The sequence below is a fragment of the Labeo rohita genome, chromosome 11 (genome assembly GCF_022985175.1).
Source record: "Labeo rohita strain BAU-BD-2019 chromosome 11, IGBB_LRoh.1.0, whole genome shotgun sequence".
Lineage (NCBI taxonomy): Eukaryota > Metazoa > Chordata > Actinopteri > Cypriniformes > Cyprinidae > Labeo > Labeo rohita.
Window position 1 is genome coordinate 9,801,748 of NC_066879.1, and position 12,996 is coordinate 9,814,743.

General features: G+C 33.8%; 1 protein-coding gene across 1 annotated transcript; it reads left to right on the plus strand.

The window, feature by feature from the left end:
• Window positions 1-3,304: 3,304 nt before the first annotated feature.
• On the plus strand, window positions 3,305-10,147 carry faim2b (Fas apoptotic inhibitory molecule 2b). Its single transcript, XM_051122221.1, has 12 exons — window positions 3,305-3,426; window positions 4,402-4,465; window positions 4,572-4,648; window positions 4,751-4,815; window positions 5,437-5,490; window positions 5,621-5,671; window positions 5,806-5,845; window positions 6,957-6,994; window positions 7,109-7,196; window positions 7,362-7,457; window positions 9,065-9,118; window positions 9,243-10,147. The coding sequence occupies exons 1-12, from the start codon at window positions 3,412-3,414 to the stop codon at window positions 9,390-9,392; spliced, it is 792 nt and encodes a 263-aa protein (XP_050978178.1). The 5' UTR covers window positions 3,305-3,411; the 3' UTR covers window positions 9,393-10,147.
• The last annotated feature ends 2,849 nt before the right edge of the window (window positions 10,148-12,996 follow it).

Below are 12,996 nucleotides of genomic sequence, written 5' to 3' on the forward strand. Positions count from 1 at the left end.
AGGGGTAGGGTAGACCGGGTACTGTTTGGTACACTTTTTGCTTTTTCCATTACAACTAGGGATTTTTCATATGACATTTCCTTTTCTTGTCTACTAAAATATTAATAATTATTAACATCCATAAGTAGGTCATATTTGCCACAATTAGCTCATAAACACAAGAAGCTTTTTTTGTTCCAACTGTACCCGAGTAAAGTTGAGACACCCATCCGTAATGCTGTAAAGCTGCCTAACCAATTCATTGCAAATGTAAATTCCTTTAAAAATGAGAATTCAGCAGTTTTTATTTCCATTCAGTATTTTATTTTATTGTTTGTTTAGTTACAAGTAGTTCATTTGTAAAACTTTGTACACTAATGGCAAACAGCGATAAAATATTTAATTTCAGTTCATAATTTATCATATATTTAACAGTTAAAAAGTTAAGTAACAGTAAACAGTAAAGCAGTAAACAATTGAAAACAGCAATAATAAAACAGTTCAAATGCAAACAATAACCTAATAAATATAATAACAATAAACATTATAAATAAATGATACATTGTGCCTCAACTGTACCCTGCTGACCACCTCGAACATTTCTCTAGATTTTACAGTGTCCTTGCATGAAACAAAGTCAGTTTTTAGAGCGCAGATGAAGGTTTAGAAAAATGTAAGTTAACTTCAATAGTCATGTAAGCATGAGAAGCTATTCAATGTGGAAGGGAAAAACCTACCTTAGAAAAAAAACTTTCACCTATATCTTTGGACTGGAGAACCGCATGAACTTCAAATTGCCCACGATTAAAGAGGGCACTAATATGCATATGCAAAGTAAATTTCACAGATCAGACTTGTTGTGCACTTAAATTATTGAAGGTGTTTTAAATGTACCCCTGTACCAACTGTACCTGGTCTACCCTAAATTAAACACAGTCTGCGGTGATGTCATAATTGTGTTGCATTGTGGTATATGGAGCTGCCTGAAGTGTGAAGTAGATTCAAACTGAGGGTTTGAGGGTCTGTCTTGAGGGTTTGAGGGTCTTGAGAGGCTCTCTAACTTCTAATGTCTAATGTCTAATGGTAACGGTTTAGTATAAGGAACAATTCTCACTATTCTCACAGTTGCTTATTAGCATGCCTATTCATAACATTTTGCCTATTTATTAGTACTTATAAAGCACATATTCTGTATGACCATCCCTAATTCCAACTCCTAATAAGCAGCAAATGAGTAGTTTATTGAGGCAAAAGTCATAGTTAAAGGAGAACTCCACTTCCAGAGCAACAATTTACAAATAATTTACTCACCCCCTTGTCATCCAAGCTGTTCATGTCTTTCTGACTTCAGTTGTGAAGAAATTATGGTTTTTGAGGAAAGCATTTCAGGATTTTTCTCCATATAATGGACTTCATTGGTGCCCTGATTTTGAACTTCCAAAATGCAGTTTAAATGCAGCTTCAACGGGCTCTAAATGATCCCAGCCGAGGAAGAAGGGTCTTATCTAGCGAAACGATTGGTAACTTTTTTTTTCGGAAAATTAAAATTATACTTTTTAAGCACAAAAGCTCGTGTAGCACAGGCTCTGGGATGCGCGTCAACGATGCTACGAATTAGTAATGTGTCGTTCTTGAACGATTCTTTCATTTTATACAAATCTTCACTGTGACTCAGGAAGAACGAGTCGCCTCGGGGAGTGATTCATTCAGTCGCGCATGCGCAACATCCTATTAGGTTCTGTACTGGAATTAGTTCATCTTATAGGGCTGTCTCGTGATGAACGAACGACTCAAACACGAAAACTTGTCAGATAAGAAGTGAGGTGAGCTAATCTTCATCTTTTCTGTTTCTTATAGCATTATAGTTTTGTCTTGTTTGTAGTGTGGTCAATGTTTGTGTAAGCAGTAGATGTGTTAGGGAAGTAACACATAACATTTTAATTTTATTTTGCTAAAATGAACGAAATGACTCGAAAAAAGATTTGTTCATTTTGCTGAATGAGACTCAAAGGTCCGAGTCGGTAAAATGATTTGATCTTCCCATCACTACTATGAATCACGTTCATCGTCTGTGTACTGAGTATGGCGAAATCTTATTTTCTCCTACAACTTGAGAGGAGGACAATACCTTTTTGTATGTAAACAGCGTTTACAAACTTACTTCCACTTTCTTAGTCTTTGCGCGTTTGCTTTGTAAACACTGGGTCTTTAGTTCCACGTGACCTTTCGACGTGATTCAATAGTAAGTAGCGTCGTGAACGCGCATCCCAGAGCCTGTGCTAGACGAGCTTTTGTGCTTAAAAAGTATAAAAAAAAATATTTTCTGAAAAAAATGACAGATCGCTTCACTAGATAAGACCCTTCTTCCTCGGCTGGGATCGTTTAGAGCCCGTTGAAGCTGCATTTAACCTACATTTTGGAAGTTCAAAATCAGGCCACCAATGAAGTCCATTATATGGAGAAAAATCCTGAAATGCTTTCCTCAAAAAGCATAATTTCTTCACGACTGAAGACAGAAAGACATGAACATCTTGGATGACAAGTGGGTGAGTAAATTATTTGTGAATTGTTGTTCTGGAAGTCTAGTTCTCCTTTAATAGTTTGTTCATAGCGAGACTTGGACCTTAAAATAAAGTATGAGTGTCCTGGCTATTAATACTATTTTATTAAAAAAGAAGTGAAGTTGTCTCCCCAAGTTATATCAACCACAATCATAAATGTTTTTTGTTGTTGTTGTTGTTGCTGTTGTAGTTGTTTTTTAATGAAAGCATTTATTAAATACATATTAATAAATACATTTTAAAAAGCACACATTTGTACACACAGATTGTTACAACAGTGCTAGAGCTCCATCGGTGTCAGTATTTGTGTGGTTGTTGTTATTATTTTTCTTTAATTGCATTTTATATGAAACTCTGATGTACTGTATGATGTACTGTACTTATTATATGTATATGTGTTCATCACCAACCTCACACACTTTCCTCTAGTATAAAGTCATCTTTGTATGTACTTATGTAGCATCACCTTTATCCTTTAGGCCTTGTTTATCCGTCATAATGTGCTTCTTTATTCCACATAACTCTAAATATAGCAACTGTTTTCTAATGAAAAGGTTGCATCACAGATCAAGTAAAAGCCCATCATCTGTGTTGAAGGTAGTATTTTCCCGCTCAATCCCATCATGCCATCCAGCACTGAGACATTGCTAGAATGAACTCCTAAAGCCCTGTGTGGAGGAGGGACTGATGGGAATGTAAGAGGGATTAGCCTGAATAGACACTATAAAAGACTGGAGTAAATCTCCACTACAGCACACATGAGGCACAGACTGACCCACATCCAGAACATAGGACTAAAACTGCTCCGCTTGCCCACATCAGATCATCTGCCAGCAACACTGCAGTGGGAATAAATAAATAAACAAATAAAATGACACAGAAAAAGGTAAGGTATCATTTTATCAATTACATCAATTCAATCGAACAGAACAATGTAAAAAATGCTGCTGCAATTAGTTATATCAACTTAAAATATGTTGAAATAACTTAAATATGCAAAGTAAGTAAACTAAAGTTAATGGAACTTCTAATTTTCTAAAGTCTAGCATGAACATAATTTTTTAAGTTGAAACAACACATTATTACTTATTCTATAATGTTTCATTTTAAGATGTGATAAGTAATCGCTGCAATATTCTTTACAGTGAATAGAATAGAATAGAATAGAATAGAATAGAATAGAATAGAAATGCAGGAGACTTTTTTCAAACAGTATAAAGCAGAAGTGAATTATGGTACGATATGACATCAATATATAAATTAATGGTTTAACATTTAGCATCATAAAAAAATAAACAATATATTTAATGTTTACGGAACAGCAATCCAGAAGCGGTGTAGTAAAACCTCAGAAGACACTTCTTCTACATGGGATATTTCTATAAGGAGATTATTCTGACTATTTATAGATCAAGTTTCCTTCTTTACAGAGCCATAAAATCTGTTTTATTTATACATTAACTAAAACATATTTAAAAATTAAACTGGCAATCTTAGATCCTGCAATCATGCATAAAATCTAAATGATTCATTTTTTCGTAAGACGTCATACATCTATATCTGATGGTTTATTTTGCACAGGTCTGTTAATCTCTAAACTGGATTGGATCGTATCTATGAGCTTATAAACAATACTGAAGTTATACCAGCATTTTATATAAGAATTGTTTCTTGCAAAAACGGACAAATTACACAAGTCATTATATTACTTTTATATTAATACTATATTATATTATTCAATTATTATATTTTCTAACCATTCTTAAAGTGAATTAAATGATTATTTCATGTTATTATTTGGCAGCACTGGTAGCTTCTGTTAGATGCCCTTAATATTTTTTCAATATACTTGAATTCCCAGGTTGCACCAACAGTCCAAACTGTTGAAGGAAACATGCCTCCAAGTTATGAAGAGGCAAATGCAGGTATAGCTGTTTATTAATTCATTAATTAGCACTAACATTCTGCCTTTTGTAAGATATGTAATATTTTCTTGTCCTAATTTTATTTTATTTTATTGTCTCTTCGCAGGATGCCCTGGTTACTACTATGGTGACGGAAATTTTTCCTGGGATGACATGTTTATTAGACGAGTTTTTATACGAAAGGTAGCAACTGAAATATTTAAACTTAATAATTTAAAGCATAGAGGACTATAAAATCAAAATGTTTGTAAAAATAATTATCTTTCTTTTATCATATTCTTGCAGGTTTATTCAATTCTGATGCTGCAGCTCTTTTCAACAGTAGCAGTCATTGCTCTCTTTACATTCTAGTGAGTAACTGATTTTTGATCTATAGATCTTGATGGCATATTAATAATATATGACAATGTCTCATCACTGAATCAATTACACTATCAAAAGTTTGGGACAGGAAGATTTACTTTTTTATTATTTATTTTATTTTATTTTATTTGATTGTTATTTAGCAATGTTGCAAGTTGTTTAAAAGTGACACTAAAGACATTTATAGTTATCGTTTGATTTCTATTTTAAATGTTGTGCTTTTGAACTTTTTATTCTTTAAAAAAAAACATGAAAAAATATCAGATTTTTACAAAAATATGAAGCAGTAAAACTGTTGTCAAAATTGATAATAAGAAATGTTTCTTGAGCTGCAAATCATTAGAATGATTTACAATCATTATTAGAATGATTTCTAAAGGATCATGTGACATGTGACATGTGAATACTGGAGTAATAGAAAAATAGAAAGCAGCTGTTTTAAATAGTAATAATATTTCTGTTTTTATCGAAGTTTTGATCATGGGCATAAGAGACTTCTTTCAAAAACATTAAAAAATCTTTTTGTCCCCAAACTTTTGAACAGTAGTTAATGTAATGTATTAATTATATGTAAGCATATTATATTTTGACCTTTCTTTCTGCTTTAGCACTCCAGTGAGGATATACATTCAAACACATCCTGTTTTATACTCCATGTCCAAGTATGTAATACTACTGTTTAATCAGTAATCAAAATGTTTATTACCATAAATGTTTTTAAAATGTTAATCAGTTGGGCATATATTTTATAGCATACTAACTGTAACTCCCTCCTGTGTTTGTATTTTGCAGTCTTCTGTTTCTAGTCACATATATCTCATTGGCTTGCTGCGGTGATTTGAGGTAAGTCAATAAACTGTTGATAAATTGTAGTTGTGGTTATATGCTGGTTATACACTAACCTCTATATTAAAAAAATATATAATAATAATTGGGAAAACAGCATAATATAATAGTGGCATCTGTCTGTATTACAGGAGGCAGTTTCCATGGAATCTTATTCTTCTTACATTATTTGTGAGTATCTGTTTAAAGATACAAAGATACACCCAAAAATGAAAATTTGCTGTAAATGTACTAACCCTCAGGGCATCCAAGATGCAGATAAGTTTGTTTCGTAATGGGAACAGATTTAGAGAAATTTAACATTATATAACTTGCTCGCCAATGGATCCTCTGCAGTGAATGGGTGCCATCAGAATTAGAGTCCAAACAGCTGATAAAAATATCACAATAATCCACAAGTAATCCACACAACTCCAGTCCATCAATTAACATCTTGTAAAGCCAAAAGCTGTGTGTTTGTAAGAAACAAATCCATTATTAAGCTGTTTTAACTTCAACGTCAAAATAACAGTCCATAATCTATAATAACGCTAACGCTTCCTCCCGTGAAAAGTCCATCTGTTGTCCTCTTACATCAAAATCTACCCACATATTTGTTTAGAGCTTTTTGGACTGTTTTGGCTTGCAAATGATGCTTGACCTGTGCATATTTCTCTCCTGATTCAAACAGGATGACTTTTTCACTGAAGGAATACTTTTTCACTTGTGTTTTAGCCAGCAGCAAAGTAAAGTTGAAGTTAAAAAAAGTCTTGATGGATTTGCTTCATTGATGGATTTGTACATGCAACGTTTGGCTTTTCACGACATTAATAGATGGGCTGGAGTGGAGTGGATTATTGTGATGTTTTTATCAGCTGTTTGGACTGTTTGGACATTCTGATGGCACCCATTCACTGCAGAGCATCCATTGATCAAAAGTTCCAAATCCAAATCGAAAGAAAGAAAGAAAGAAAGAAAGAAAGAAAGAAAGAAAGAAAGAAAGAAAGAAACGTTTCTTTTTGGAGTGAACTATTTCTTGTAAAATGTCTTCCACTTTTAATATTTTACACTTTTTTTGATAATTTTACACTTACATCCTTAAAACTTTCCCTCATTTCAAGTAAAGTGCATGTTGGCCTTTGGTCTAATTAATTTTTAGTATTTTAGAGTTCATACTTAAAAAATTTATGAATTTCATACAAAAAAAAAATCACTGCATAAATATAATTATAAAATATGAATACATTTTTTTTTTCTCCCGTGTCCTTTATTTTGCATGCTTCTGTGAACACTGCAAACAAAGACTCTGAGCATGGCGTGCATGTTGGGTTTTATCTCTAGGTAATGACATAAATCTGTTGTGTGTGCATACTCTTCCAACCTTGATTTTCTAAGTTCCATAAGATATGTTTAATATCTACTGAACATAACAGTACCTTTTCCTGCTTCTGCCAGTTTCTACAACACCAAGTCAGTAGTGTTGTGCATTGGCATCACTGCCACAGTGTGCCTGTGTGTCACCATTTTCAGCTTTCAGAGCAAGGTGAGCAAAAGCTATTCATCCAGAAAATATTCATCCAGTTATAAATATTAATAAACTTTTTAATGAACATTGGTGTCTTTTATCATACTGCTGTTGCCAATGGTATATACACATAAATAACAATTACATTACAATTCTAAAGTGTTTTTTTTTTTTTTTTTTTAGATTGACATCACCTCTTTCCAAGGTCTTCTCTTCATTTTGTGTATGGTCATGTTTTTCTGTGCTATTGTCATGGGATTTGTGGTTCCCTTTGGCTATGTAAGTATCCAAAAATATAAGTAAACTTGATTATTAAAATTTTTTTAAAAAATCTCAGATAGACAATTCAGTCACACTTTATTTTAAAGTCCAATTCTCGCTATTAACAAACTATTAACTACAACTTTTGCCTCAGTAAATTCATAATTACTGCTTACTAATAATTAGTAATTTTTAGTAGTTGATAAATTTAGGATTAAGGAATGTAGAATATGGTCATGCAGAATATGTGCTTTGTAATTACTGATAAGCAGCCAATATGTTAGTAATATCCATGCTAATAAGCAAATAGTTAATAGTGAGAACTGGTCTCTAAACTAAAGTTTTACTGACAATTCATTAGCAATGTTTTCACATTGTTAGCATATTAGCATATATTGTTGATGCCTGTTAGCATATTAGCATATATTGTTGATGCCTGTAGCTCTAAAGCTCTAGGATTTACGGTCAGAAATTTAACCCTTGTGCGTCAATCAAAAAAAGTTACACATAGGTCCTTAGTGGGCAAAAATGTCCATGTCATAAAAATTTGAGGCTTGGGAGCACAGACTTAATTTATAGAGGTTTAAGTTTATGAAAATGCTTTATGAACAATATTTTATATACAATATATATTTTATGAAACATGTTGAAATCTAAAAAAGTTGTGTTCTAAATTTGAGGATGATATCTCAAAAAATAAGCTTTCAGTACGATTTTCCCCATTACACTCTTAAAAATAAACATGCTTCACGATGTCATAGAAGAACCTTTTTTGTCTGAATGGTTCCATAAAGGACCTTTAACATCTGAAGAACCTTTCTGTTTCACAAAAGGTTCTTTGTGGTGAAAGAAGGCTCTTCAGATTATAAAAATGTAAGAAAGAGATGCTTCTGTAAAGAACCTTTGACTGAATGGTTCTTTGTGGAACCAAAAATGGTTCTTCTATGGCATTGCTGTGAAGAACCTTTTAAATCACCTTTATTTTTAAGAGTGTAGATGCCAGTCTTCTCTCTCAAATATTACAAGAACATACACACACATTTTTTTTTTTTTATGACACACATACAAACCACACTCTGACATCCACACCAACACACCCACACAATTATAGCTGCATTATTTATCCAAATGGCTCTATAATATGCAGAAAACAGGAATAAAGTAAGTATTTGCTTTATAAGCCAAAAATAGTAAAAAAAATAATAATAATAAAAAAAAAAATTACAAATAAAGCCTTGCCAACAGAATGAAAGCCTGTTAACAAAAATTGCATCATTTTACAGTTAAATGGCACTGCGATTAAAAACTGCAGTTTTATTGGGTTTCAATGGAGACATTTTTGTCCTTAAGGTCCTGAGAGGAACTATTGTTTGTACCTAGTGCAAAATTGATTTATTAAAGGAAATGGGGGTGAAATAGTAAAATTCCAATTACACACCTGTGTCAAAATTTATGCAGCTGGCAATAGCACAGGCAAAATGATCAAAAAAACAAAACCGAAAAAGACAAAAATGTCCAAAAGGTCACACAAGGGTCTCAGAAGAAGAATTTTAAGTTTAAACAGAATAGCAGTTAAGATGGCTTTCTCAAGTCACTTCTACTCTAACTGTTTTCTCTTTTGAAAGGTTCCCTGGTTACATGCAGTCTACGCCAGCATAGGAGCTGTTGTCTTTACCATGGTGAGAAGCAGATTAGTCAAGAAAGGATTATGGTTTTAAATAATGATTATTTATCATGTGATTAAGGTGATATAACGTCAACTGACCTGTGTCTCTTTCTCTTCTCTCTCTTCTTCTGTCCCAGTTTCTTGCCTTTGATACACAGCTGCTGATGGGAAACAAACAATACGCAATAAGTCCTGAAGAATATATCTTTGCGACTCTCAGTCTCTACCTGGATATTGTGTACTTGTTTACGTTCCTGCTTCAGCTGTTTGGTAATGGTAGAGAATGAGCCATGGTTGTGTCGTAATATTATCCATCATGTACAATATTGACAGCTATTGTTTCAAACTTGTCTGTAACCTCAACGTTTTTAGAACAACACGTGGCCTTTAATGTAGTATTAGGTTTAAAAGAAATCAACTCTGTAAAAATGTTTTCTCAGGTACTGAAACATGCACTTCATATGTGATTTAAAGGTCATATTCAAAACCTTTCCGCATGACTGACTAAATCGATCTGACTGTATTTGGTTTAGGGATTCATTTTAAAATAGAATTTAAAAATACAAATTAAGATGTAAAATATTTATAAAATCTGGGCTTTTTTCATGAAGTACTGTCTTAAAAGAAGCTACAAAAAATGAAGATGAAAGGCCTTTGGCTGAAGGTTCAGAAAGTTAAAATGCTGAGTTTATATTAAGCTCTATTATTTTCATACCAATAATCTGTTTACTCAAGGTTTTTTTTTTTTTTTTTTAATAAATGTATATAAATGTTATTTTGTCATTGAGTGTAAAAACATGTAAGACCATTAAAATGTCTGGATATTCTGAAACTCATATGTCATATAAATATTTGATTATCGCAATCTGTCATTGTAAGATCGTTCATTTTGTAATGCATTGTAGTGTTTTAACTTTCACATGTTATTCTCTAACTGACAGTTCATTGTATATCACCTTCTGCTACCTGTACAATGTACTACAGCACTTCTGTTTGTGTCTAGTTATGAGCAGCCTGTCCGCTTCATATTTTTGAATGCAGAGAAATGAATAAAAATACTCAAGTAATTTTTTGTTTGTTTATTTGTTTGTTTTTTTAAGATAATCCTAATCTTCTCAGTAACAACTTCTGTAGCATTTTAAAAAAAATGAAAAAATGACAATTTTCTTGTTAGGAATGGGTCTAAGAAAGTTAGAAAGAATGGAAATAATAATGAATGTCAGTACACAAGTTAAATCGCAATGAATTTGCAGACCGATAATAATGCTTAAAAAAAATAAATGGACATTTAATGAACGGTGCCAGAGGTCTTGTGTACGTGTATGTTTTCTGATAGACTGGTCAGTGTATATATATGGGTAATATCACATGATATGTCTCTATATCAGCATGGCTGTGATTTGGCTGTAGGCACGTTGCAGGAATTTCACAATTCACTTTTCTCATCTCTCCTTTGCTGAAATTTAGAGGTCGACAGATTGATTGGTTTTGCTGGTAACTGGTTCCAGAATAACTTAGGGCGCTTTTGCAATTAGCGAAGATGCTCTTAAAGACAAGTCCACTTCCAGAACAACAATTCACAAATAATTTACTCACCCACTTGTCATCCAAGATGTTCATATCTTTCTGTCTTCAGTCATGAAGAAATTGTGTTTTTTGAGGAAAGCATTTCAGGATTTTTCTCCATATAATGGACTTCATTGGTGCCCCGATTTTGAACTTCCAAAACTTAGTTTAAATGCAGCTTCAAAGGGCTCTAAACAATCCCAGCCAAGAAAGAAGGGTCTTATCTAGCAAAACAATTGCTCAGTTTTTTCGGAAAATAAAAATTTGTATACTTTTTAAGCACAAAAGCTTGTGTAGCACAGGCTCTGGGATCTGCGTTCACGTACTATTGAATCACGATCACTATTGAACTATTGAACTATGAACTATTGACGTACTATTGAATCATGATCACGTCGAAAGGTCATGTGGAATGTAGGCGGAACTACAGACGCAGAGTTTACAAAGCGAACGCGCAAAGACTAAGAAAGTGCAAGCAAGTCAAACGCTGTTTACAAACAAAAAGGTACAACAATGTCAGACGATTCTGAAGTTGTAGGAGAAAATAACATGGAGTTTTTTTACATACCCTACCTTTTTGAGCCAGAGTACACAGACGATGAACTTGTGGTGATTCGAAGACGTGATTCGTAGTAGTGATGGGAAGTTCAGATCATTTTACCGACTTGGACCTTTGAGTCTCATTCAGCAAAATGAACGAATCTTTTTTCGAGTCATTTCGTTCATTTTAGCAAAATCAGGATCACGTGACAGCCCCATAAGATGAATGAACGACTCGAAAAACCCGAAGACTCAAAACAGGTGAACTAATTCCAGTATAGAACCTTATAGGATGTTGCGCATGCGTGACTGAATGAATCACTCCCCGAGACGATCTTCCCGAGTCACATTAAAGAACGACCCGTGGACGCGCATCCCAGAGCCTGTGCTACACAAGCTTTTGTGCTTAAAAAGTATAAAAAAAAATATTTTTTGAAAACAATGACCAATCGTTTCGCTAAATAAGACCCTTCTTCCCCGGCTGGGATCGTTTAGAGCCCTTTGAAGCTGCATTTAAACTGTATTTTGCAAGTTCAAATTCAGGGCACCAATGAAATCCATTATCCTGAAAAAAATCCTGAAATGCTTTCCTCAAAAACCACAATTTCTTTACGACTGAAGACACAAAGACATGAACATCTTGGATGACAAGGGGGTAAGTAAATTACCTGTAAATTGTTGTTCTGGAAGTGGACTTCTCCTTTAATGCACATCTGTTTTGACATAGGATTTTGGTCTCACCCATAGTTATGGTTATGGTTATGTCAATCACTGCAATTTTGAAAATGAATCCTGCATTTATGCGCATTTATACATTTTCCAAAAGCATTTTCCACCAATTGCCACCAATGGTCTTGGTAGGCACATGTAACACACCAATACCTACAAAAAAGTCCCCGGTATGAAGTCCAAAACCCAACAGGAAGTCTGTTATTTTGAATTTTCTCTGCAAGTTTTGTGCTGTTTTTGCTATTTTCAGCCGTTGTATTTAAACAAACTCCTCCTAGATATTTAGTCAGATCATCAACAAATTGTGTAATCTAAAGCCCTTTTTAATGTTACATTGTGAAGATCTTGAGCTTTTGTTGAAGGGCGTGTCTGTGGCGGCCTGACATTCGGGCAACCATGTCCGATCTGCACCAAAATGAACTTGATAAGAGGCCTGTCTTAAACACATGCCCATGACCATATTCAATTATAGTCATAGCGCCACCTGCTGGCAACAGGAAGTGTCATGTTTTATGCGCTAACAAACTCCTCATAGAGATTTATTGACATCAATATTATATTTGGTCAGTCTACTCTAAAGGTCTTTGTGATGTTAAATTGTGAAGATCTTGAGTTCTCGCTGAAGGGCTGTGGCGGCCTGACAAAGATCAACGTTTCACTATGTAAAAGAAAGTTGTTATAACTCAGCCATATAATTTCCGATCTGCCCCAAACTTCACCAGTTCAATAAGAGTCCTGGTCTGAACACATCTAAAGCCCAATATCCTGTTATAATGATAGCGCCTCCTGTTGGCCACAGGAAATGACTTGTTTTACATTAACTCAAACATGCAATGTCCAATCTGCACTAAACTTGACATGTTTGGTAAGAGTGCTGCATGGCCTGAAGACATCTAATGGCCAAAATTCAGTTATAATCATAGCACCACCTGCTGGCAACAGGATATGTCATGTTTTACACTTACTGAAATATGCATGTTCAATCTGCACCAAACTTCATACTCTTGATCAGTCGAAGTCCTGGCTTGAAAGGAAAGGAAAGGACATGACATGTGG